We start from the raw sequence: 25,605 nt of genomic DNA, 5'->3' as shown, positions 1-25,605 counted from the left end.
ACTTGAAACAAGACCTTTCACTGCCTTCCACTTGACATCATGCAGTTCCAAGAAAGTGAAGTGTCATGCCTAAGATGTTAGAAGAATGATTAAGTACTAGCTCAAAAGGATAAGACCTTCCAGAAAATGAGAACAATTTTTGTTCTCTATGGCAGGCACAGAAGTCTCAAAGTCTCTAAAGCTGGCATATTTGAATGGGTCAAGTTCTGATATAAATAGACAGGATAAATAGAAAGCTCAGATATAAATCTTATAATTAAGATATGCTCTACAAGATACATAGCAACAACATGCTGTCACGGAGTCCCTGGGCGATGCTCTAGAACTGCTCCCCACAAAGCCAGTCAGGACTTTGGGGAGCCTTCTCTCCCTTGGAGCATACTGTCTTCAGGGCAAGAAGCTCACACGGCTTCCCCTTCCTGGGTCTGACCTTGGAGCATTCAGCATATGCCCCTCCGTGTGCTTCCCACAGCGAGTCTGCCCAGGCGGGGTCCTGGGGAAGCCAGAGGGTCCTGCACCCCCACTTCGCAGTCAGACGTGACTCTTAGCCAGCCAGTAAAACAGAGGTTTATTAGATGACAGGAACACGGTCTAAAACAGCTTGTAGGTACAGAGAACGGGACCCCTCAGCCGGGTCCATTCTGGGGCCCAGTGAGCCAGACAACCCTGTTTGCACTCATCCTCGTCCCCAGCCAGCTCTACACTGAAACCCCCTCCAGCCCCTCCTTTCTGGCCTTTGTCTCTTTCCCGGGCCAGGAGGTCACCTGATCTCTTTGTTCACCTTTAGCTATTGCCTTGCAGGGGGGAAGGGCCCCAGCCATTTGTTGCCAGGATACAGAGTGTCGGCCATTTATGCACACTGGAGACTTAAGAAATGCATAGGGGAAACTGAGGCACCCACACAGTATTCAGGGGAAACATTAAGAACAGTCCCACTTCGTCACACATGCACATCTCATGTAGAAACCTGCAAGACTAAATTTTCATTAAGAAAGTTAAAGTGTGATTTCTTGGATCCTGAAAGCTTCTGTGTCCTACTAATTCTCTTTCTCTATCTTCCCTGCCTGATGTTGTTCTACTACTGAATGGTAGTGTGGCCTAGGGAGAATAGAGTACAGGACTGGAATTCATAAGATATGGGTCTCTTCCTGGCTCTGACACTGACTGGCCTGTTGGATGACTTGACATTCTGTACCTCAGTGTTCTCTTCTATAAGATGGGGACAATGGTACTGACCTCCTTTGTAAAGCACTTTTGTGATCTACTGATGAAAAGTGCTATTGAAGAGCAAACTATTATTTATTATTAATTCCCAGTAGCTGTCCAGATCCAAGACAGTGTCACCTCATCTACCTGGTGGAGGACAAATTACCTAGCAGTCATCTAGATTGGTGGATGAGTATAGTATGAGATTTATATATAAGGAATAAAACTGTCCTATACCAAAAGAGTGCTTTTAAATAAATCATAATCCTGTATGAATACATCATTTAAATGTAAGTAGCCTAACTATATCGAATATACACAATATTATTCTTAAGCACTACATGTTGAAACTATAAGGCTACGTCTACACTACCCGCCTGAATTGACGGGTAGAAATCAATCTCTCGGGGATCGAATTATCGCGTCTCATCGGGACGCGACATTTGATCCCCGAATCAACGCTTGTACTCCACCAGGGGAGGTAGGAGTAAGCGCCGTTGATGGGGGAGCCGCGGAGGTCGATTTGCCGCCGTCCTCACAGCGGGGTAAGTTGGCTCCGATATGTCGAATTCAGCTATGCTATTCGCGTAGCTGAATTTGCGTATCTTAAATCGACACCCCCCCCCGTAGTGAGGACGTAGCCTATGTACTAAGTCCCAGATCCACAAAGATATTTATATGCCTAACTTCCATTGAAATCAATGGAAATTAGGAGCCTATACTTTTGCAGGTCTGGGTCTAAATTCCATGCATACATTTTGTCAATTATAGACATGTAAGTTGGGTGCAATTTTCTTGCTGAAAATTTCACCCATCTGTGAACATAATGGAATGGATATTGTCCAGTTGTCTAGTGTGACGAAGGACTGCACCTACAGCATTGCAAAACTTGCTTTTGAATGTGGAGTGTCACAAGCTAACACTCTGGGCTCTAGATTCAAAAGGACTGTAGGTATGGTGGCACTGAGCATTACCATGCCTAGCTGTTAGGTGCTTAGAAAATCACTGGGATTCACAAAGCCTGAGTTTGGCGCATAGATTCCCCATACAGTTAATGGGGAGAGAGCGGCACCTCAGAATAGGATTAAAAAAGCCAGCATGGTAGGTGGCTCCTTGCATAAACTATGCAATGGGAGATGCTAAAGTGAGGGGTATGGCTAATTCCTGCTCCTGTCTTTGAGATCAGTGCTTAAATCTGGGCTGCTGGGAGGCCCCGCATTCTGCATGGGATTCTCAGCTGCAAATCCTCTCTTGGCATTAGATGTCCATGCCATTTTAGTAAGAAGGCTGGCAGGAGATGGGGAGGAGGCCCTTCCTCAGAACTTTTAGCCCAGTGGTTAAGGTACTCATCTGGATGCTGGAGACCTCTGGTTCAAGTCCCCCTCTGCACCTGATGAGACAAAGGGATTTGAACTGGGATCTGAACCCCTGGGCTATAGGATAGTCTGATGTGGGGAATCCCTCAGTCTCTCCTGTTGAACCTGTTCTATTGTGGATAACTAATGAAAGGATATTGGGCGAGAGAAGAGAGAGTGAGAGAGTGCATGCAAGCATGCGAATGAGTCAATGGTCTGATGGTTGGAGCACTCACTTGAGAGGTGACAGCTCCCAGTTCAAATGCCTTCTCCCCATGAGGTGGAGGGGGTGGTCTCCCACATCCAAAGTGAGTACCCTAACCACTGGGCTAAAAGTTATAAGGGAGGTGCTCCTTCTCTCCTCCCACCAGCTGCTGCTTTGGGTACGCTTGCCCATAGGGGCCCCATCCGGTGGGCAAGCTCTGAACACACTTTCCACATTGGGTCTGGCAGGCGGGCTAGACGGAAGGACACCTATCTTCTCCTGGTTCATGCATCACAATGGGGCATAGGCATCCAAACTTCTGCCTACACGCCCAGAGGAAGAACCGTAGGTGCCTAGGCAACTTTTACTGCAAAAATGTAGTCGCTGGGCATTTTTAGGCCCCTACAGGTTTTGGAAGTGGCTGAGTGAGTGTTTTGTGAATTCTAGTGGGGCCTGATTCTGGAATTTAGACACCCTAAGTGGCACATAAGTGCCTATGTCCTGTAGTGAATCAATCCCCAATCAATTTCCTGTTCTGCAGCATATTTTTTAAATATAAAGAATTATTGAAAAGCATGTTTATTATTAATGTACGACTGAGCATAATTTGATGTATTTTTTTTCTCTTGTATTTTTGTAGCCATCATGTATGTAATGGGAGCACTTGGTCCTGCCGCAGGATATTTACTAGGAGGAGTCCTTATTGGTTTTTACGTTGATCCTAGAACGACTGTTTATATTGACCAGAGTGACCCTCGATTCATTGGAAACTGGTAAGGATCAACTGTTTTTCAAAACTGCACTATGAGTTATCAGTGGCACAGGTAACTTGGGAAATACGAGCTATCTAGACTGCCTGTTGAAATATTTAGAAAGGAAGCCAGGAGAGAGAAAGTAGCTAACAGTGACTGGATTGCCGTAGGATTCAGCAGTACAGTCCTGGCAGGCAGGAAATGTTTGCTATTGATAGACACAAATACATACTATTAAATGGATACAATGACACCACCTTCCTACTGCTGCAGGACTCCTTTTGATTGGTGCTCTGCATATGGTACAGGAAAGGTAGGATGAAATACCAATAGTATGCAGCACAGCAGCAGCAGACCTAGAGCTCTGGGGTCACTGCTCTCACACCGAGGCAGGATCATGTGGCGATCCAGAGCAGTGCTCTGCCCAGGGAAAAAGTAGTTGGATCACTTCAAAACATGCCAACCCCATGTGCTCTTTTAAATTGTGCAGACCTGAGTAAAATAGGTATTTTTGTATTAGAAAATCATATTGAATAATTTCTTTGTATATTAAAATTAATTTTACATTTAAAACAGTGCTAAAAACATTCTCCAACCATTACGTACTGTACTATTACACCTCTCAACCCTTGTATCTCATGTGACTGAGAGTATGTCTACACTAGAGCTGGAAGGTGTAAATTCCAACTCAAGGAGACATATGTGTGCTATCTCTAATAGAGCGAGAGCACTAAAAATAGAAGTCTAGCTGCAGCACCATGAGCGTCTAGCTGACCCGAATATGGAGAGGATTGTACTAGAGGCAGCTAGCCCCTCCTGCTACTCGCACCACTGTGACTACACTCTATCGTTAGCAAGCTGGTTCAATCCGAGTTAGTGCAGGTATGTCTCCTCAAGCTGGACTTTACACCTTCTAGCTGTAGTATAGACATACTCGTAGTTTGTGACTGGCAGGAGCTCACAGAGCTAAAGATACAAATCATTAAAATCATTCGCCAACAATTGATGGGCACTTAGCTGCTGCTGAGGTATAACAGTCGTCATGGTTATGGAATATCTCTGGGCACATAATGAGCATGTGGAATTTGCTTGGAGATGCCAGCTTGAGCAGTCAGGTCCTGAAGCGAGTGTATCAGGTTTTGGCTGGCCTTCCCAAAGCAGCTCATAAATCTGACTTGAAATTGCCATGAAAGCCTCAAATAGGTGGTCTTTGAAGATTTCATAGTCCAATATCTCACCTGGGAGTGCACACTTTGCATCTGAGCCACTGGTTTCCTTGCTGGTTCAGTTCAGTAGAGACTGCAGTATCCTTGAATCATTTTGTTGGTTTATATAAGTTAGAGATGAAGTAGCATGCCTATGTTTCACTGTTGCCAGACTCTTGATGCATTTCCTCTCTGATGCTCAACTCCAACTTGGAGATAAGGTGGAACATTCCTTCTGGCTCAGGTCAAAGCTTCAGCCAATGGATCAACATCTCTCAAATGTCCTCAGCATCAGTCTTGGACTTCCTGAGGCCTATTCTCACTACAAACACTATGTCACCATTTCCAGTAGGCCAAACCAAGTTTGAGCTGCGGTACAACCTGGTTAATACTTTCCACTAAATGACTGCAGCCATATCTTGGGTGTGTATATACCTAATTCCAATGACCCCTTCCTCCACAAATTAGTCTTGAAAATATTCCTTCTCTGGAATGTACTAAAGCCCTTAGCAGATCCATTCAGGTTTTTTGTTTTGTTAGTTTAAATCCTGTGAAACAGTGTTCAAGATAATGATCTTTAAATGGCTGTTAGACTGAATTTTCAGAGCAGTGGACTAGAAATCCATACTCTTGAGTGCTATGTCAGTCATTCACTGTATGACCTTGGGCTTAACCAGTCTGTCTGATAGTTTAACTATCTACTTACCTCACAGAGGTGTTCTCTGGGTTAATTTTGTGTTAGAAAAGTGCTTTGAGATCGTTGAGTAAAAGGCATAAGTATAAGTGCAAAATATGTTTAATTCTTAGCAATTCTTTAGGGCATGTTGAAGCTTATTTGGCCAGAGACATGTCAGAAATGATAGCCAGCCTCAGATTAGTACTTGTCAAATGATTTGCTTGTACTGTATAGTTTTCCAAAGTGGGGCATCATGCATCTACATTAGGCTTACATGTATTATAAAATCTGCTTTTAAGTTGAGTGGAGATTTACTCTGTCTGCCCTGTAGGTGTATATTTTTAAAGAGAAGTTTCTATATTAGTTTTTCTGTGTTATCTGTTTGTTGAGAGGTGTCTTTTTCCCAACTATGTGAAAGAAAGGTTTTTTTCTTATTAATGTTGCATTCCATGCCTGTTGCACTGGAATGTTGTTAATATCCGTTCTCCTTTTTTTCTATAACAGTTTTTTCATTTCCTATTTCTATTCTGAAACACCCCTAGAACATTTTGGTTTCCAATATTAGGATCTGTCAGAATTACTTACTCTGGAGAAGAGAGAGATATTTTCATAGGGAAATAATTTTAATAGGCTCTCATTCATCCACTCATTTTACCTGCAGAGATGGGGATATTTTGTTATGTCTTTTGTGTTACCATTTTGATGTTAAAAGGAACTGACATGTAGGGTAAGTATTATATCTATCAGCAGGTATGCTCAAGTCATCCACTGGTGGGGAGGCTTAATGGCTTAAAATATTCAGTTATGAGAGTTCCATCCAAGCCATTTGTTGGAAGCATGAACAAAAGAACAAAGAGATATTATAATTATAGAATATGAATTACTGGTAAGAAATGTTCCACCGAACAGGCATAGGATGGGCAGCAGCACTGAAATGTCTCCTATATTACTTCACCAATGTGCCTTAATTCTGACCTGGTACCTCTTTGGGCAAGAATGTGTTTCTTTCTGCATGCCCATTCATTATTTGGTTGATCTGATGAGACTGTCAAAACATGTGCCATTTGTGATGATGAAATTGGACTAGGTCACCAAAAAGCCATCGGATGGTCACTACTGTTTAGTCCCAGATTTGAACCAAAAATGACATAGAAGTAAAAGGCCAATCCCATATGATCCACCTAGTCCCCCCAAGATCTGCCTAAATCAGTACATAATCCTTAATATATATTGGTAGATTTCCATTTCCAGTCTATCTCGATCTGTTCGTGGTATTGCAGATTAGCTGTATTTCACCCCTTAAATACTGATTCAGGAATATTCCTATTCAGGACCAGAGGTTGGTCTTTGAACTTCCACTTCACAAGCTTCTTGACATTTGATTAAGTTCAAATAAACTGCTGTTCTGAAGTGTTTACTGAAGTAATACGCTTTCCAACTTATCCACTGTAGAGAAACACTATTGAAAAAGTAGATGACAAATTATTATGAGAATCTGTAAAAAAAAATGTGGCCAGCTATTAATAGGCAATTGAATGGTATTTCTGATCTATTCACTTTTTACCAAGCTTTCTGTTTCCACTAATGATTCTCTAAAATTTTGCCTCTTAAAATTTCAAAAAATATGCCCACTTGTGTGACCTCTGGTAATTTGTTTCACAATCCAGTCCAGCTAATCAAATAGCTTCTGCAGTATTCATAAAATCTGACCCTGATTCTTTTTTCTGTCTCTGAGTAATATGTGTTTGGTTCTTGATTGTGAACCACTAAAATCAATAGGTGTTTAAAAACGGACTTTAATGGTGTAGAATCATGTCCTTGTTCCCTTGGCACATTCGTTAGTCCAGTTGCAGGGAGATCCAGAAATGTAGCCATTCATGCCACTAACATCTATTTTATGGGGGGTCCAGAAATTTCCCCCCAGGAGGGGAGTGTCATTTGGGCAGGTTTTATTTGACTGATTTCATCTCAAAATTCTAAGCATATTGCAGTCCTTATTTCAGAGGTTTGATTTTTTTTTTCCAAAATAGCGATACATTTTAAGATAAGGTTGAAGTTTAAGGAGAGTCACATTTGGGACCTGGCAGCCTCAACCGTCTCCCTTGAAGTAATGCACTGTCGCTGATTCTCTTTCTTTGCTTGTGTTAGAACTATGAAGTGCCTAAATTCACTTGTCACAGAAACCTAGGGGAAATTATATTAATAATCAAAATAATAATAAGTATGAAGATAATATTGCAGAGTAAATGTAACTGTAGGGAGCAAGTATTGGTTGCTGTGGGTTCGTTTTTTAATTGAAAAAACAACCCTTCCTTCCTTCCTTCCTTCCAAACATATATTATGCAGAAATGCAATTTGGTTTAGACATTATGAGGTCAACAATCCAGTAAGAGCCCTTCTGAGGACATCTACTGTTTTAACTCTTCATCTGAATTTCAATAGAAATTCATTTTGCTCAGCTTATTGAATTCTGGGTTGTTTTAATGCATCTTTGTAAACTGCATTGAATAAGTTTGATCTTCTAATGCTGCCTTTCATTGTCTGTTCCACACAAAAAGTTGAAACGGATTTCTCCTGCTCTGTCTGGTTCTTTCCTAGCTTCCATTCCTTTTGTTTTGAGACCCTAGTACTTGTTCAGATGCCTTTTGAGGTGTCCCCCCATCTTTATCCTTCAAAACACTAAAAAGTCCTCTATCTCCTATATTCTAATTAATATAAATGCCATTTGCCTATTCATTCCTCATTGTTAATACTGAAACTCCTTATCTCTTTTGTCTGTTGTCCAGTTCTTTGATATCTATCATGTAAGGCAGTGTACAAGATTACATACAGTGCTGCAGTCGTGACATCTCCAGCACTTAGTATGTTGCCCATAGACGACTGGTGCCTCCCCATTGATCCCCTTGATCAATGCTTTGTGTTTTCGTGGGTATGTCTACACTACAGCTGGAACTAAGTAGGTAGATGCACTAGCATTGCTCAAGCTAGCGCACTAAAAATAGCAGTGTAGCCAGGGGTAGCAGCTTGGGTTAGCTGCCTGCATATGTAGCCAGGGATCTGGCAGGTTCATACTCAGGCAGTTCCCCCAAGCTGCGCCTGTGCTACCCCAGCTATGCTGCTATTTTTAGTGTGCTAGCTCAAGCAAAGTTAGCACGTGTCTGGGAACTCATGCAGGGAGCATGTTCCCAGCTGCATGTAGACATACCCTGAGATCCTAAAAGGAATTGTTACCATATTTCTATGTACTGTACTAATTTATTCCCTGTGGGATAGTGCCTACTAATCCTCCTAAAACTCCCATTTCTAATTCAAACTTCTCTATGTATCTATCAGCTAAAAGGAGTGAGTTTCTGTTTACCAACTATCAAAACTATGTAACCAAAACTTCCCATCACTTCATTTTGCCTAGCCATTATGAAAGCTGCCTGCACAGTTTTCTAGTGCCTGGCTTGTTCTAGATCTAACCACTCTTGATCCCATTTTGCATGGCACACAAATCATCACACATATGCGTATGTCAGATTAGGTCCCATTTCAAATTATATCCTGTATTTCTCTTTTCATTGCGAAAAGGGGGTCGAATGCTGTTTCCTTTACTCATGTAAATAGTCCTGTTGACTTTTGTGACTATTTTCCCATATGTAGTGTATAATATTTGGTTCAGTGTCTGTATGTGATAGGTGCCGGGTCTCTAGGTGCAGGTGATGACAAAGGTGTGAAATTCAGCCCTACAACCAGTGATTTGAAGTCCAGGGGCCTGACTCTCCTCTCACACTTTTATGCTGGTGTAACACCATTGATTTCAGTGGATCTGCTCTTCATTTACATCCATGTAAGAGGGATCAGAATCGGGACCAAAGACTTCAGTGTTTTTTTGAGACCCATGTTTTCAGTAGGTTGGAGCAGTTCTGTGGGGAAAATTATGGAGTCCTTTCTTAGGGCTGGACTTCTTTACAGAAACACCCAGGTAGGGGACAAGCAACTTCACAATCTCCCCACCCCCACGCCCCGAATAAACCAGGGGTCCACAAACTCTTTCCCCTTACTGCAAATCTCTTGAGATGAGGAAAGACCTCAAGAGCTGATCCTATATTCCCTGCTCTGGTGCCATATGGCTACCAGTGTGGGATTCACCATCTGGCACCTGTCCCTAAAATCCCTTTTTGATGAAGATTCCCTGCATGGAGGGGGATCCTGGAGAAAGTTAATAAAGCTTATGGGCTCTAGGCAGTGGCAGGGCTTATAGAGTGGCTGGCAGGGAGGTGACATCCTCCCCTTCCCCCGACCATTGACCTTTAGTTGTATTTGTGGCACCTTTTCAAGCTAGTAGGTATAACTGAAAGTGGCACTACTGAGGACCCATTGTCCCTCTTGGTTCTGCCACTGCTCAAAACCTGGCTCCACTACTGGCTCCAGGGAGGATGATCTGCATTCCTGCAGCCATTGACCTCGGTCCTACACACTTCTGATCCCCAGCCCTGCAAGACGCCTTCAGTGTGATCCAGGAGAATGAGGCTGTGCTTTTCTATAAATGCTTGATCATACCTTCTGCCTATGGGAAAGTAGAGATCCATCTGTGCATAAGGGGACCCTGGGCTCGGGTCTCCAAAGGTCCATTTTTTAATCTGGCAAATTCCCATTAATTTCAGTGGGAATTTGCCTGAGTTTGAGCTAAGTAAAGCTGAATAAAGACTGTCCCCTCAGTATTTGGTACAGTATTGTTGAAACTGAATGATGGTGGTGTTCTTAATAGATGCTCCCTTTGATTTCATTTTGCATTCAGTACCCCAGAAGAAGCTTTGTGTTGACTCTTCTGTTCTGTTAATATTTGTACTGGTTTTCCAAACATTAGCACAAAATATGGTTTTCTGTCTAGTTACAGAAAGTGATAGCCACATAGTTTTCTTTGCTATTTTTGTTCCACATAATGCATTAGCTCTCAACTGTTACTCGTATTTCCTCACTTTAGGTGGAGTGGATTCCTCCTTTGTGCCATTGCAATGCTCCTTGTTATATTCCCAATGTTTACTTTCCCAAAAAAGCTCCCACCTCGACAGAAAAAGAAGAAGAAAAAGAAAATTAGCTCTGATGACATTTCAAGTGATGATGATGTCATGAAAGAGAAAACAAACAACAAAAGACAAGTGGATAGTTCAATTCCTGCTTCTATGGGATTTGGAAAGAATGTTAAAGGTAAAGTGTATATATTTTTTTAAAGGATCACATGTACAATAGGGTTTAAGATCATACACAGGGCTATATTCTGGACCTGCATGAATTTAACTGAGGGCAGAAGTTGGCCATATTATACTTGTTGATATTAAAAAGAGATGGATATTTATATGAGGAGAAAAGTTTTAATAGATGGTCTGTTCTTCTAATTATAAAGTACAGTTATGATTGGCATACTGAATGCCGAATGCACAGTAATATGAATACCTTTTCCTTAAATTATCACAGTGTGTTTAGTATTTAGCTGCAGAAAGGTAACATATTTGCTTTGTTTTAACAAATGTCTTCTGTGCTTAGAAAAAAATGAATAGTTTTTTTCTACAGCTTTTTAACTTGCCTAAACAATATCTGTCTATCTTATTTATTTACTTTACTTACTTATATGACCTCCATTATCATAGTATCTGAGTGCGTCACAATCTTTGATGTAAATATAGACATCTTCACTGAAGCCATATTATTCTCATTGGAATAAAGTGCTCCTCTTACTTGTTATAGTCTGTCAAAAATAGGGAAAGGAATCCTTGCTCATCATCTTTTCTTATCTTGGGGCAATAAATTGTGGAATATGATATTATTCCATATAAATTTTCTGCCAGTTCGATGTTAAGTGTCTATGTGTCTACTTTCAGAGTGCTACGTTTCTGTCAGGTTCTGAAATCAGGAAATAATAATAATACTCGCTAAAGCAAAGAGATCCACCGGTAATTATACTAGACTTACATTTTATTCAATAACACTATTACTGTAAAGTCTAACCTTTGTTGAAACGTAACCGGAAGAAAGGCAATAGTGTCACTTTTTAAAAAATGAGTGAATTTAGAGCTCATGAAAGAGAGATTGATAGCATAGGGTTAAGTAAGGCATAACATGGAATGGTACAGGACAAGATTTCTGCTACAGTTCTGTGAATCCATCTGGGTCTTTATACTCTTGCTGTTCTAATTTTGGGTACCTGTGAAGTGGCTGTTAAATGTGCTAAGTTTGTGGCAGTTTTTTGACTAGCACAATGGGAACTATGAAGAGACTATGAAAGCTCCTGTCATTGTGCCATTAGACAGAATTTGAACTCCAGACTCTAAGGGTATGCCTGCACACCAGTTAAACACCCAGGGCTGGTCCATGTCAGCTGACCTGCGCCAGCTGCAGGTGGAGCCTGAGCCTGAACATCTACACTGCAGTTTTATAGCCCCGGAGCCCAAGTCTTGCGAGCCCGAGTCAGCTGACCTGGGCCAGCTGCAGTTGTTTAATTGCTGTGTAGACATAGCCTAGATGTTTAGTTAGCACTGGACTGAATGTTACAATTGCTCTTAGTGTTGGTGACAATCCTGAATTTTGATCACATATTTATTAATAATCTGTTCTTTTAACCATTTCTTTTAGCTATTAGACCATGGGTTAACCATACTAGTGATATTCTCTAATTTAATTGTAAGGAGCATCCGCCCACATACGTAATACCTTTCTTTGCAAGGCATTTGCTATCTCTCAGATGCATATAGTTATAGCAGCTGCAAGTCCTGTTAGTCTCTGTGGAAAATTGATAAAATAATGGAAAATCAAAAGGGCCATAATTGTGTTGTGTGCTGGTTGTCTTGGCAGCAAATAACTGGGTCATTACCAGATGTACATTGCAAACAAGACAGATGTACAAGGTCCCATTCTTTAGGACTTCCCTCATTTTGTATCTCAATCAGAGGTGAATAGTGATGACACAATGGTGCATTCAGAGGGGCTCAAAAGATAATGGATTCAGAGCCAAATAATTGGATGTAATTACTTCTCTAGAGACTGCTATCTGCACAGCACTAGTGGCTTTTATTAGGTAAAATTGTTTTCACAAGTCTATGTAGTCAGTTGGATTTCTTTCTTCAGGCACTAGGGGCATGCCATTGGCAGAAGTAATTCTGAGCTTTCTGGGAAGGTCCAGAGTGTGTCACTAGCTTGGGGGAGGTCTGGGAAACATGAGCATATTTCCTGTTGAACGTCTTCTTCATCAGCATGACATGCCCAAGTCTCTCAAACTGCATAATATTTTAAGATGAAGGGCCTGTTCTGTTTGTACAGGCAGCTGGTCACAATAAGGAAGAAAAACAAATACTTTTTTTAGAGAGATCCTTCTAGATACTTACTGTGAAGAAATAACAACTAGTAGTTTCATATTTCCTTCTGTTTCATATACTCATCCTAACTACATATAACAATGGTACATACTGTATAGGGACCAATTCACAATTTTTTTTTCACTGAAAACATTAGTAAGTCACCTCAGTATTGGCCATTGCATTAAAACTTTTCAGTTTCACCACAGGAGAGATTCACCATGTGGAACAGTTAAGAACTGCACTGTATTTTGGAGGTCAGAAAGATGTTGAACAAGTTGAGATTGCTCAAGGAAGAGAGATTTGCCTTAAATCATGATAGCTTTTCAAACAAGATGCAGCTCACTGAAGGACAGCAGGCCTGAATGAGGAATTCATCACCATTTAAGCGCTGCTGGGGTTAATGCGAGGTTTAAGTGGGGCTTATGCTATGCTGAGACCCTTCCTCAAGCCTTTGAATTAGGGCAAATTTCACCCATAGTGGGGAAAAATAACAAACTTACAATTATACAAGCCCTTTCTCATTGTATCAGAGAAGCAACACCTAGCAGTTTCTTCTATTATGCCCTTTCCCACCAAATAAGTATCTTTGTTCCAGAAATCTGAGCTATATCATTTTAAAATAGGGAGGTAATGATATTTCAAAAATGGCTTAGAACAGAAGTGTGACCAGTAAGAATAGACTGAGTCACTAATCTCCATATTTAGGGGGACGTGCGGCCACCTAGCAAGAGATTTTGCCAACCCATCTGTAATGCTAATTAAATACTTCTGATGAGGATAACAATGTTCTGTACAATCTGCAGACCTGAAATTTGGTGGGTACTATAACAATGACAGTGCATCTTAGGAGTGTGGAAATTTTGATCAGTCTCTCTCTAATTATTTTGGCCCAATTCCAAAAAGGAGCTCAGGTGTTACAGTGCTCAAAGTTGCAATGCCTGAGTTTTAGGCAGGTGCCCACCCAGTGGAATTCATACACACAATGTTAGGCCCCTAGGCTGTATGTATAGTGCATTGGAAGAGATAGGCACCTAGGAATGAGATCCCACAAAATCCAGCATGCTGAGTGGGGAGTAGCCTAAACTAGCCAACAGCAGATGCAGGGGAGAGGAGTGTATCCTAAGCCTTGTAAATCTGATGGCATTAGGTGCCTAAATCCAAGCTGCAGGGAGGCGACTGTCTCCACTTGGGATCCATAGTCGGGAACATTCTTCGAGTCAGGTGCCTAACCCGTTCCTTGTAAAAACGGTGGCAGCACACATCTAAATCCACACAAAATGGCCAAGGGTGGGGAAACAGGTGGCCTCCCATATAGCCTTTAGCTCAGTGGCTAGGGAACTCACCCAGGATGTGAGAGACCTTTATTCAATTCCTTCCTCTACCTGATGAGGAGAAGGGATTTGAACATAGGTTTCATAGCTCTCAGGTGAGTGCCTTAATATATGGATTATGGGATATTCTGATGGGAGGGGGTCTCTCTATCTCTCCTCTTGAAGCCATTCCACTTTGTATAAAAAATATGCATTGGGCCAGAGAGACAGTATGACTCTATAGTCCAGTGCTTAGGGCACTCACCTCTGAGAGATTGCCTACTGGATCGGGCCTTGCAGGTGTGGGAAAGCTGATCTTCATGTGGTTTGAGGGTCCTGCTGAGGCTTAGGTGTGAAGTAGGCACTCCGTGGCTAAACTGAGGCATTGTGCACATGCCCAGCAGCATAAATGTAGGTGCTCAGGGGACTTTAACATTAAAAAATGTAAGCACCAGGGGATTTTAGGAGTCTCCATAACTAGGCAGTAGCGGAGCAGGGGTTTTAAGAGTTTCAGTGGCACCTAAATGATGGAATTAGGAGCAGAAGTCCTTTTGTGGATCTAAGCCCTTGCAAGCAAAAAAAAAAAAAAAAAACCCAAAAAAAACAAAAAAACAACCCAAAAAAAAAAAAAAAAAAAAAAAAAAAAAAAAAAGAGAGAAAAAGAAAAAAACAAAAAAAAAAAAAGAAAAAAAAAAAAAAAAAAGGAATGGAGAAAAGAGAAAATTGGGTATAACATATGAAGGAAAATAGAGAGCACTGCACAGTGTAAATATCTTGGGCCAGAGCAGGTCTATAATATATAAACCAAGGTTTGATCCCATAAGTGCCGATAAATCATGAACACAAACAGATGGACTCACAGTTTTCCTTTTACTATGTAGGTTGCATAGTTTCATAACATGGCAGTGTGCCTGCATGCCCTTCAGCAATTACCTCAGCTAAGCATACTGTTCAATTAGATTAATTAACCTGCAGCTGGCATGGTATAGAAGATAAATACTGTACTGAGTTTAAACATGCTATAAACTCTTCAGGTACATCAATTAAGTGCATTTATATCATAATCTCTGCTTTTCTTTCTAAATTATATATTTTAAATAGAAATGGGCCTGGATCCAGACAGTCCTGAACTTTGGAGTTTACACATCTCCCAGTCCTCTATTTCATACTGTTTCCAATCACTTTTGCACAAGAGAATGGCAGCATGCTGATAGTCCATTATATGTGAGGACACAAGCAAAAGTTTCAGAACTGCCGGGTTAGATCTTGCTAGAGCCAGACTTCAGTCCTGCACCTAGAAAGAGTTCAATTTCATTTTCTATAATGGGCAAATATTACTCAGCAAAAGTCAGAAGACAAGGGAGAAACACACTACTGGCTCATTGCCTGAGGTCTTCTATTAAAATAGCAAATGTCAGGAATTCAATAGACACTTGGACTGGAAGTCAGGAGATCTGGGTTCTACTCCTGGTTCTGCCACTGTCCTGTTCTTGGGCGCATCACTTCACCTCTCTGTGCTTCTGTTTCTATTCCCATCCTTGATCTGTCTTTCTTTGAAGTGTTTACAATCTAAATAGACAAGGACTGTGCCCCATAATATGTTTGTACAGTGCCTAACACAATGGGGCCCTATCTTGATTGAAGCCTCTAGTTGTTATGGAATACAAATAAATAATAATAAAATTTACTCCAAACCTCCATATATGGCATGCAATATTATGGTCTATTCAGCTGTCTGACTGCTCCCCAAGTGCATTAAGACCTGTCCCGAAAATCCTTACGAGAGCTAGTTTAAATGATTGCACTGATATAGAACAGATAATGAAACACATGGCAAAGAATCATTGTAGAATTTAATTCTTGCGTTTAATATACGCATTCACAGTGCTAACATGTGTCTGACATAATAAGGTGCGACCTTAGCCAATGTTAGGTTTTTTCCATTTATATAAATATTAGGGATCAGGCCATCCCAAACGTGAATGGGGGACAAGAAACTCCAAATGAAATCTCAAACATTATTTTCAAATTGTCCCATGGGGAATGGTGATAGAGGTTGTCTCTGTAAAATCGAATGGAATTTGGCCCCCTAATACCAGAGATATGGGCATATCCACAGGGACATCTATGGAGTGGCCCTCTGACTATGTTCCTGTATACCTTAAAAAGGGATTTCCTGTGGGCCTGCAAGGAGATAATGCTGTAAAGGGAACACTATACTCTCTTGGTCATCTGGCTCAGTTACGTTAGAGTTGGGTCCCCTCTGCTCTGTACTGCCCAGGAATAGGGATAAAAGAAATATTGCAGTTAAGAAAAACTGTGATTAACTTGGAATGAAATTACTGAAGTAGTTTAAATTTCTTTCCCATTCTGTTTACCATGATTTAGGAACTTCTCTAGGGTAGTATTTACAACTGCTTTTCCATGACAGTTAGTCAAGCAGTGGTCTGACACATCAATTACAGAAAATGAAATGCTGATTATAATATAGACAGATAGATATGCTCAAAACTCAGGAAGATAAAAAATCACCAGTGGACTATCAGACTAGTCCAGGAAGGCTAGTTCTAATTTATATTTAGTTACTTATTGGTGTTATTCAAGAAATAGGCTCTCTCTCACAGTTATGGCAGTGAGTTAATGTGAAAATGTACAGCTGAGTTATTACATATTAGATACTCCTGGGGGAATTCTGTGCTACTGTGTGTGCGCATAATTAATGAGCTGCGCATATTTTTAGTTTTTTACGCAGAAAAAAGCTTCTGCTGAAATGCTGCTGCAGTGCCACCTTTTGCCCACCAAAAGGTGCTCTGGTTTAAGAACAGCAGCAGCTTCCAGCAGAAAATAACTTCTTCAGTTCTACCTTTTGCCCCCCAGAGGGCGTTGTGGTGCTAGAACAAAGCAGCAGTTCCCCGCCAGCTAGTGAAGAGAAAGAGCTGCCTTCTTCATAGCGAGCCAGGTTAGGACACAGGGGCTATGGGGAGACGGACAGCATGGGATGCCGGGGGGGTCAGACAGGGACTCATAAGGGCTAGTGGGGGAGGACAGACTGGGGCAGGGGCTGAATGGGAGTGGAGGCAAAGGGCCCCAGGGTGAGGGAGGTGCAGGGCCACATGGTGATGGGGGAAGGGGTGCAGAGCTACATAGGGACAGGGGAGATGCTGGGTGGGGGTACAGAGACGCATGGGGACAGGGACCCATAGAGACAGGGGATTGGCTGGATGGGGGCACAGACACACACGGGGACAGGGGGAGGGGGGCAGGGACACATAGGGACAGGGGAGTGGCTTGGTGGGGGCACAGAGACACATGGGGACAGGGGGAGGTGCAGGGCCACATGAGGATGGGAGACGTGGGTGTCTGAGTGGGGGTGGAGGGACACGTGGACAGGGGGTGCAAGGACACATGGGGGTGCAGGAACACTTGGGGACAGGGGCAGATGTGCCTGACTGAATGGGATAGGGTAGGGGTCAGCCAGGGTCTCCATGGGGGAAGCTTCCTAACAATCCCTCCCTGCCCCCCCCCCCCAAATCCTGTTCCATCCTTTTTCCACCCATACCCAACAACCCTCCAAATTGACACCCAGGTTCAGGGTGGATTTAAATCACTAGTCAGAAGACTCAATTTAATCATGGATTTCTACATAAAAGTGCATTCTTGTTGGTTGTTATAACCTTAATACATAGTCTTCACAACTCAGAGATAGATGTAGGTTTCATTTTTAGAAGGTACACTACATTTTTAAAGTGATTTATTTTGAAAACTTTTCGGATTAGTTTTACAGCTCTATCAGAAAATGAATGATTGTTTGGTTATTTCATTTACCAAAGGTTATTGAAGCAGATATTTATGAAGTCATTGGGAGGTGAACTATCTCATTAATATTTGGAGGATTTTCTTGCCATGCTGTATTAGGAGGAGAACATCACCAGACAGACATTTAAATTGTTTTATTTAACTAAAACAACAACATTATGTATTCTGGATATTTTTCTTCAACAGCAAACATATAATATTTTAACAAAACATGCATATGAATTTTTGAATTTAGTTAAACATTCAAGTATTTTAAAATCAGGTTTGTTTTTGTTTAACTATTTTAGTTAAAAACAATTTTAATGAAATATTAAAAAAACAAAAATTAAATCGACTATGTCAGCCAGGCCAACATGAGAAACTTAAAATATTGGCTTCTGCAGCTAACTCAGTCGTCTTCACCTTCATTCACCTGTTCGTTCAGAATCTGGAAAAGAAAAACACGCTTTCCTGCTTTTTCAGGTCCCAAACGATTTCTCAATTTGGAATGAATTAGTCCAAAGGAAGAAAATATTCTTTCTACACTGTCAGAGGAAGCTACTGCTGTTAAAAGTGAGATTATCACTTCAACAGTCTCTGAATCCAAGTGCTTCAGTGACTTCCACCAGTTCACTGGTATGACTTTCTTTAAAACATCATCAACAAACATATTTCTTGAATGGTTCACCCTTAGCTCTGAAGTTTATTATAGTTGGCATTATGGAGAGATGATTGCTGGATGTCCATGTCATAGCCAACTCCTCTTCTTCAGCAGTTAAGGTTTGACCCTGGTACCAAGTATTGAGAGAATATTTGCAAGAAAATGAGCTGGAGATAGGGCTTGTCGCATTCGTTTTTTTAATGCTTGTAATTTAACTCTGTCATTGCATATTTCTCTTTTTAAGATCTCACTCAGTTCCTTCCACATTTCAACAGCATCAAAAATAAAACAGCTATTTCCCTGCATTTTGTTTAAGGCTACAGAAATAGGCTTCAGGGTACTCAGCATGTGTTCAACATTTCTCTTAAACCCAATGTTGAGAACTTTGGCTGTGACAGTGCCATCTATTTTTTCACGATTTTGTTCACAAATTTTCATCAGATTAGGCCAGTTCTTGATATAGTGTTCAAAACTGTCCACTACTGAGTTCCATCGCACATCTTGTGGGAGAGTTAGCTTGCTTCCTCCCACTTTTTTCAGTGCAGCTGCTGCAAAGTGGTTGTTACGGAAGTATTTTGCAATTTCAACAACATTAGCCTTTATTTCTGGAACACTGAAGTCTTTGGCTAGGAGGTGCATCAGATGAGCACTGCAACCGTATGTTATTAGCTTGGGACTCTCTTCTCTCTCTCTTCTAAATTTCTTCTTATCTTGGATACATATGCAGCATTGTCTGTGATCAAGCTGCATACTAGACATTTGAATATTTTTTCACAGTTTGTTATAGCTTTTACTGTTACTTCTTGTAATTATTCTGCTGTGTGTGCATTTTCTGATCTATTAATTGTTTCTGTAAGGAAGACATTCCCTTCTTCTGTTGTCACACAAGCAGATACAACACGATCATTGTGGGCATTGCTTCACCCATCAAGATTCAGGTTAACAATTTCACCCTTTAGATCTTTTGCACACTGTTCAATTTCTCTTTCATACACTTTATCAGCAATTTGCCTGCGACATCTGCTCTGTTGGGTGGACTGTATTCTAGTCTTAATGACTGAACCATGTTAATGAAGTGTAGATTCTTAGTCATACGGAAAGGAGAGTTTGTTGCATAAAGAAACCGGGCAATATTTTCATCAATTACCACTTTTTTGTAATCTGCTGGTTCTTATCTTATTTTTTTGCTACAGGTGATTTACTGGCTATGTGACATACATGATGTGGCTGAAACACTATCATTGGCAGATAACTCTGAAACTATAGAAAATGATGGTGATCTTGATGGTGGATTGTCTTCAGAATCCTGTATGTTGAGGATGGATTCTCCTAAACAAAATAAGTCAATGCAGTTATTTAATTATTATTACCATACTGCTCGTTTAGTATTACTCATTGTATTCACTGACAGTACTACTTTAAAGGTGAAATTGTAAAAGGAAGATCTGCCTATTTCAGCTATTTATTTTTTAATCACAACTGTATCTAAAATGATACTACCATAGAGTAACAACTCTATTTTTTGCTCAAACTTGAGAATTCAAGAATAGTCCAGAAGGAAGACAAGCAGTCCTTAAGAAAGAAGTATGAAATAAAAAAATTTACCAACCTGAAGATCCTGCGTGTTCAGACATGTTTCTTTCATCATCTTCCTCATGAGAAGAAACACTTCATGATGTTGTTTCATTCGGGCAACCAGGCCTTGCATTTCTTTGTTGCACTGTTTGCATTTTGCACGCATGCCTGTCTTACCCACAGGTAGAGGAACTTCATTAAAATATTCCCAAACTGGGTCTCTTTTACGGCCTGCTGCCATTATAGGTTTTCTCTTTTAGTGAGAGAATGGTATAGTAGGTCTCAAATCAATGAAGGCTACACTCAGAAAGACCTCAAGACTTCTGGAATATGCTGCTCAAACAGTTTTACTTTTGTTTCTACTGCCTGTCCCTCCCTTCTCACATTTATCTCCAGACTTCTTCTCCTTGTCCAGTTCTATTCCGCCCCCAATAATCTTCTATTCATTGAACTTTTTGAAACTTTGCACTTTTAGAGAGAGGTAAGGGATTGACCCTGTGTACACAAATTTGCAGAGGGACAATAGGGTTGACGTCTGTTATTTCTCACCTCTATATATTATTTATTTATTTAAAAGCATTTTTGCTGTTAACAAGCATGTTATCTCTGGAGACACAAATCTACAGTTTGAGAACTGCAAAACTAAGCATCTCGGATAGTATGTTCTAGACTGAGCACTGAGTCCCATTGGGTAGATAGAAAGATTAACCTAAATAATCTATACAGACGCCCCTGTAGCCCCATAAGATTGGGTCCCTAATGCATGAACTATTGGAATTCATTTACAAAACTTTTCTTAAACATTACATGAATATATTGTCTCATACTATAGAATTAGAATTTATAATCCCTATTCCATGATGAGATATCTTTGAGCTATATGTATCTTTAGATATATTTTTTTCTTCAAAAGGCATTTTATCAAAAAAATCTGATTTAAATAAAAAAAACCGGCCCAGGTTCCTTCCCAGCAATTTACTTCCCTCTCCCTCAGCTGTTCCGTCACCCCCTGACTCCCACAAGCCTTTGCACTACTTCTGAGGGGTGCCAGAAATACGGTTCTTTATTGTAGTTTAAATGAATTATTACTCAGAGTTCTGTATTAATATGCCTACTAAGGAATCTATTTGTCAAAAAACATTTCCTGAATCTGAATTGTTACAGACATACTTGCTGACGGGTATTTTGAAATAAATGACAAAAAATAATGGTAATTGGTGTAATTATATTGTGTTATTTTGACAAATAAAATATGCAGAATTTAAAAATATTGTGCGCAAAATTGTTAATTTTTTGTTGCGGAATTTTTAATTTTTGTGTGCAGAATTCCCCCAGGAGTAAATAGAGTGGCTTGTATGTATTGATGTTATAAGGGTGAATTTTTTACAAGTAATGTAACTGATAGAGATTTATTTTGTTTTCTTCCACATCTTCTTTTTACATGGTTAGGGAATGAAAGGGCATTCTTAGAAAATGACAAAATGGTGGAAGACCGCAAGTTCTTGTTAAACAACAGTCTTCTTACATTTGTGCCATTGATGTGCATTATGTAAAAATAAGTGCTAATATTTTTGTTGTAATAAGAAACAACAGTAGGATTTCAAAAGGTTTAATGACATCTCTGAAGCAAAAGACTAGGCCTGTGATAAGCTGTTGATTGCCACAAACCTTACAAAAATAAAGATAATAGTTGAAATATTGGACACTTGGATATTGTAAAGACTTTAAGGATCCATTATTTTATACCCACAATTCCAACATATTGTCTGATCTTAAATAATTATTATGACTGTCAAATTTAGCTATTTTCAATTTTTTTGCTTACTCTACCCATTTTATGTAGTTTTTTTTATTCATAATGTAATTAAACTTTTTAAAGCTTCTGCCAGACAGAGTTTTGTTTTTGTCATGTTAGGATAGTAGTGAAAACCTAATTTTGGATGTGCATTTTATTTCCATAGTGGCTTTGTTTAATTTGCACTAACTTTGTCCTCTGTGCTAGAGAACTGTAGTTCAATTTCCAGAGAACTGTGGCTCATACTGATATTAAGTTATATAGCTGGAGGCTGAGGCTGTTAGGAGGTGACTTGTATTGTATAATGTCCAGAAAAAAATCTCTCTGTTTCAAGCCAATAATTTGGAATAATCAAATTAGAGTTTGCCTCTGAAGAATCTATCACAGGTTTTATAGGACACCTAATGCATGGTACAAGACATTTAGAGTTTTACTTAGCCCTATGTAGACATGCAACCCAAAAGGATATATTCAATAAAGCTGCTAGTTTTTAATTAATAATGAACTTTAGCATATTAAATTGAACTCTCAGTAACCTGAGAGATGTAACTAAAAATGTATTCAAATTAAAACCCCAGATCAGAAGTCCAGCACAAAATATCAATTTAGTATCTCTATAATGAGCTATACCAAAATTCTGAATCCAAACATTCCTGAAACTGAGTTTCACCATGTAGATTGGACTATGAACTTTGCCAAGTGTTGTGAGATTTGGATTTGGCATTTTATAGAGATACTGTGATTCAATCCTGGGTCCAGAGTTCAGCTTCAACTGCTTGGTTTCATCTTATTTCTAGAGATAATACTTAGAACAGTCCTTTTATTATGATGATAAACTATCTGTGGTGGCCATTGTTCTGGAAGTTAGAATGAACAGAATATAGTCCATGTTTTGCCCAGCATTCACTCTGTTGTGAACTATTGTTCACTGCCTAATTATTGTATCATTTTCCTTCCAAGTCACTACTGAAAACCAAATTCCTCTCTCTCTTTCTCTCTCTGATGGGATTGTTCATGAAATTACAAATGGATCATGGAGAATGCCAAAGATTGCTATACTGAATTCTCAACTCTGAGGGAGGTTCGGCTAGGCGATATGGACTAGCCAGTCACAGTCTCCATCTTCTCTGCCCTTTCTGTGTTGCTTTGTAAGGCTGCCTTCTCAAAGAAGAGAAAAGCACAGCGGGTGGCCCTGCCAGCAGGCAGCAGTGGGACTCAGTGGGGGTGACCTGTCAATCTAGGGTTTTCTACTGTGCTCATCACCACAGCAGCTGCTCACTACATATGTTTAAAAACCCCAAATAGGCAAACTGAAATCCAGTTTCCAGTGGCAATAAAATCAACCAGGGCTTTCCCTGCCTCCTCTTCTCCAGTCTCATGCTCCCAGCAGCAGAAGTCCACTGCTTTGGGAGGCTGCCGGCTGCATATTTTTGGGGGTGGTTATGGCTGCGTGGTTGCTGGTGGGGTGCACTGGTGCCTGTTCTGCTTCTCTTCCTTATTAATCCAGGTTTTGAGGGAAAATTAGTTTCTTGGTTCTCCACCTTATCTCAGGGGTACCCTTTGTACTGCTCCCCTCCACCAGCCCAACAGTAGTGGCTCTCTTCAAAGCTAGGCTGCCCCTGGGAGCCCCGACCCTCTGCTGTGATATCTGAGGCCCTTCAAAAATTATTTTAAAAAATTGGCCGAGTTAGGGCTATAATTAACATTGACAGCCCCCCAGCCCCTTTAAAAATCACCCCACAGACTGAGGAATGGGAGATACACTAGGAGTTAATGCTATTGTTGTGAATTGGATATTTTTCTCTTAAATTTCCTTTTGAATGTATGATAAACTTGTATTTTTATGTCTTGAATCTGTAATATAGCTGTTATAAGATTTTAGAAGTGTTTCCTTTTCGTCCTTGTCATTCTAATTTGATTTCCAAAAATGTTTATTGATATATTTTTGGCATTGTCATGAAACTGTAACACCATCTCCTTACATTTGCATCGATACCTTATCTTCCTTCCCCAATGTCACCTTATTTCTTTCTGTTTTGACATTACAATATCATAAATGTTCAATAACAGTGATGCAGGCTTAACTGCCTTGTCTAGTCTAGAACACTTATGTTTCAAAATAAATGAAAGCTTCTTAGCACAATTTATGGATTAATTCTTTCCACCAAATTTTATATTTAAAGTTTAATACTTTTCTTTGGCCTGGTCTACACTACGACTTTAATTCGGATTTAGCTGCGTTAATCCGAATTAACCCTTCACCCGTCCACACTACAGAGCCAGTTAATTCGAATTAAAGGGCACTTAAAATCGATTTCTGTACTCCACCTCGACGAGCGGAGTAGCGCCAAAATCGATTTTGTTAATTCGAATTAGGGTTAGTGTGGACGCACACCACCGAATTAATGTGGTTAAATTAATGGGGTAGTGTGGCCGCACACCACCGAATTAATGTGGTTAAAAACCGAATTAATGTGCTTAGTGTGGCCGCGCGCAATCGAATTTATACAACCTGTTTCCCAAATTCGAATTATCTAAATTCGGATTAATCCCGTAGTGTAGACATACCCTTTGTAAAGCTCGCAAGAAAACATTTGAAACTGGATCAAAATGATAAATCCTCCCATCTATAATTGATTTATTAGAATTTTGGAGGACTAGAAGAGATTAAAATTGGATGCAGACAGATATGCTGATTTGCAGCCTGACCACTTTTGAAATGACAAGGGCCTAAATCTGTCTTGCTTTGCTCATACAAGTAATCCAACTGAAGTCAACTGAGCAAGGAGAGCAGGATTTGACCTTAGAGTACTAAACCCCACAGCAAGTGCTTTATAACAAGCATACAACTCAACTGTTCAGCACCTCTGTAATATGTTCAATCTAGAGCTCATTAAAGTGTGCAGTGGAGCACAACTCTCCAGCTCACAAATAGGACACAAGATACTGACCTTGGAGTCATCGTGGATAGTTCTCCGAAGATGTCCACGCCGTGTGCAGCGGCAGTCAAAAAAGCAAACAGGATGTTAGGAATCATTCAAAAAGGGATAGAGAATAAGACGGAGAATATTTTATTGCCCTTATATAAATCCATGGTATGCCCACATCTTGAATACTGCGTACAGATGTGGTCTCCTCATCTCAAAAAAGATATACTGGCATTAGAAAAGCTTCAGAGAAGGGCAACTAAAATGATTAGGGGTTTGGAACGGGTCCCATATGAGGAGAGATTAAAGAGGCTAGGACTTTTCAGCTTGGAAAAGAGGAGACTAAGGGGGGATATGATAGAGGTATATAAAATCATGAGTGGTGTGGAGAAAGTGAATAAGGAAAAGTTATTTACTTGTTCCCATAATATAAGAACTAGGGGCCACCAAATTAAATTAATGGGCAGCAGGTTTAAAACAAATAAAAGGAAGTTCTTCTTCACACAGCGCTCAGTCAACCTGTGGAACTCCTTGCCTGAGGAGGTTGTGAAGGCTAGGACTATAACAGGGTTTAAAAGAGAACTAGATAAATTCATGGAGGTTAAGTCCATTAATGGCTATTAGCCAGGATGGGTAAGGAATGGTGTCCCTAGCCTCTGTTTGTCAGAGGGTGGAGATGGATGGCAGGAGAGAGATCACTTGATCATTACCTGTTAGGTTCACTCCCAATGGGGCACCTGGCATTGGCCACTGTCGGTAGACAGGATACTGGGCTGGATGGACCTTTGGGCTGACCCAGTATGGCC

General features: G+C 40.4%; 1 protein-coding gene across 1 annotated transcript in view; it reads left to right on the top strand.

Moving 5' to 3' along the window:
* SLCO5A1 (solute carrier organic anion transporter family member 5A1) overlaps window positions 1–25,605 on the top strand; it is a 124,581-nt gene that overhangs the window by 59,311 nt on the left and 39,665 nt on the right. The window contains exons 3-4 of the mRNA XM_024206018.1: window positions 3,407–3,539; window positions 10,369–10,592. Of these exons, the coding sequence (XP_024061786.1) occupies window positions 3,407–3,539; window positions 10,369–10,592 (357 nt within the window). The remainder of the gene's footprint in view (window positions 1–3,406; window positions 3,540–10,368; window positions 10,593–25,605) is intronic.

Source organism: Terrapene carolina, unplaced genomic scaffold (genome assembly GCF_002925995.2).
Source record: "Terrapene carolina triunguis isolate 2854851 unplaced genomic scaffold, T_m_triunguis-2.0 Scaffold58, whole genome shotgun sequence".
Classification (NCBI taxonomy): domain Eukaryota; kingdom Metazoa; phylum Chordata; order Testudines; family Emydidae; genus Terrapene; species Terrapene triunguis.
The sequence above is the reverse complement of the archived record's forward strand: the minus strand, read 5'-3'. Positions and strand labels throughout refer to the sequence as shown.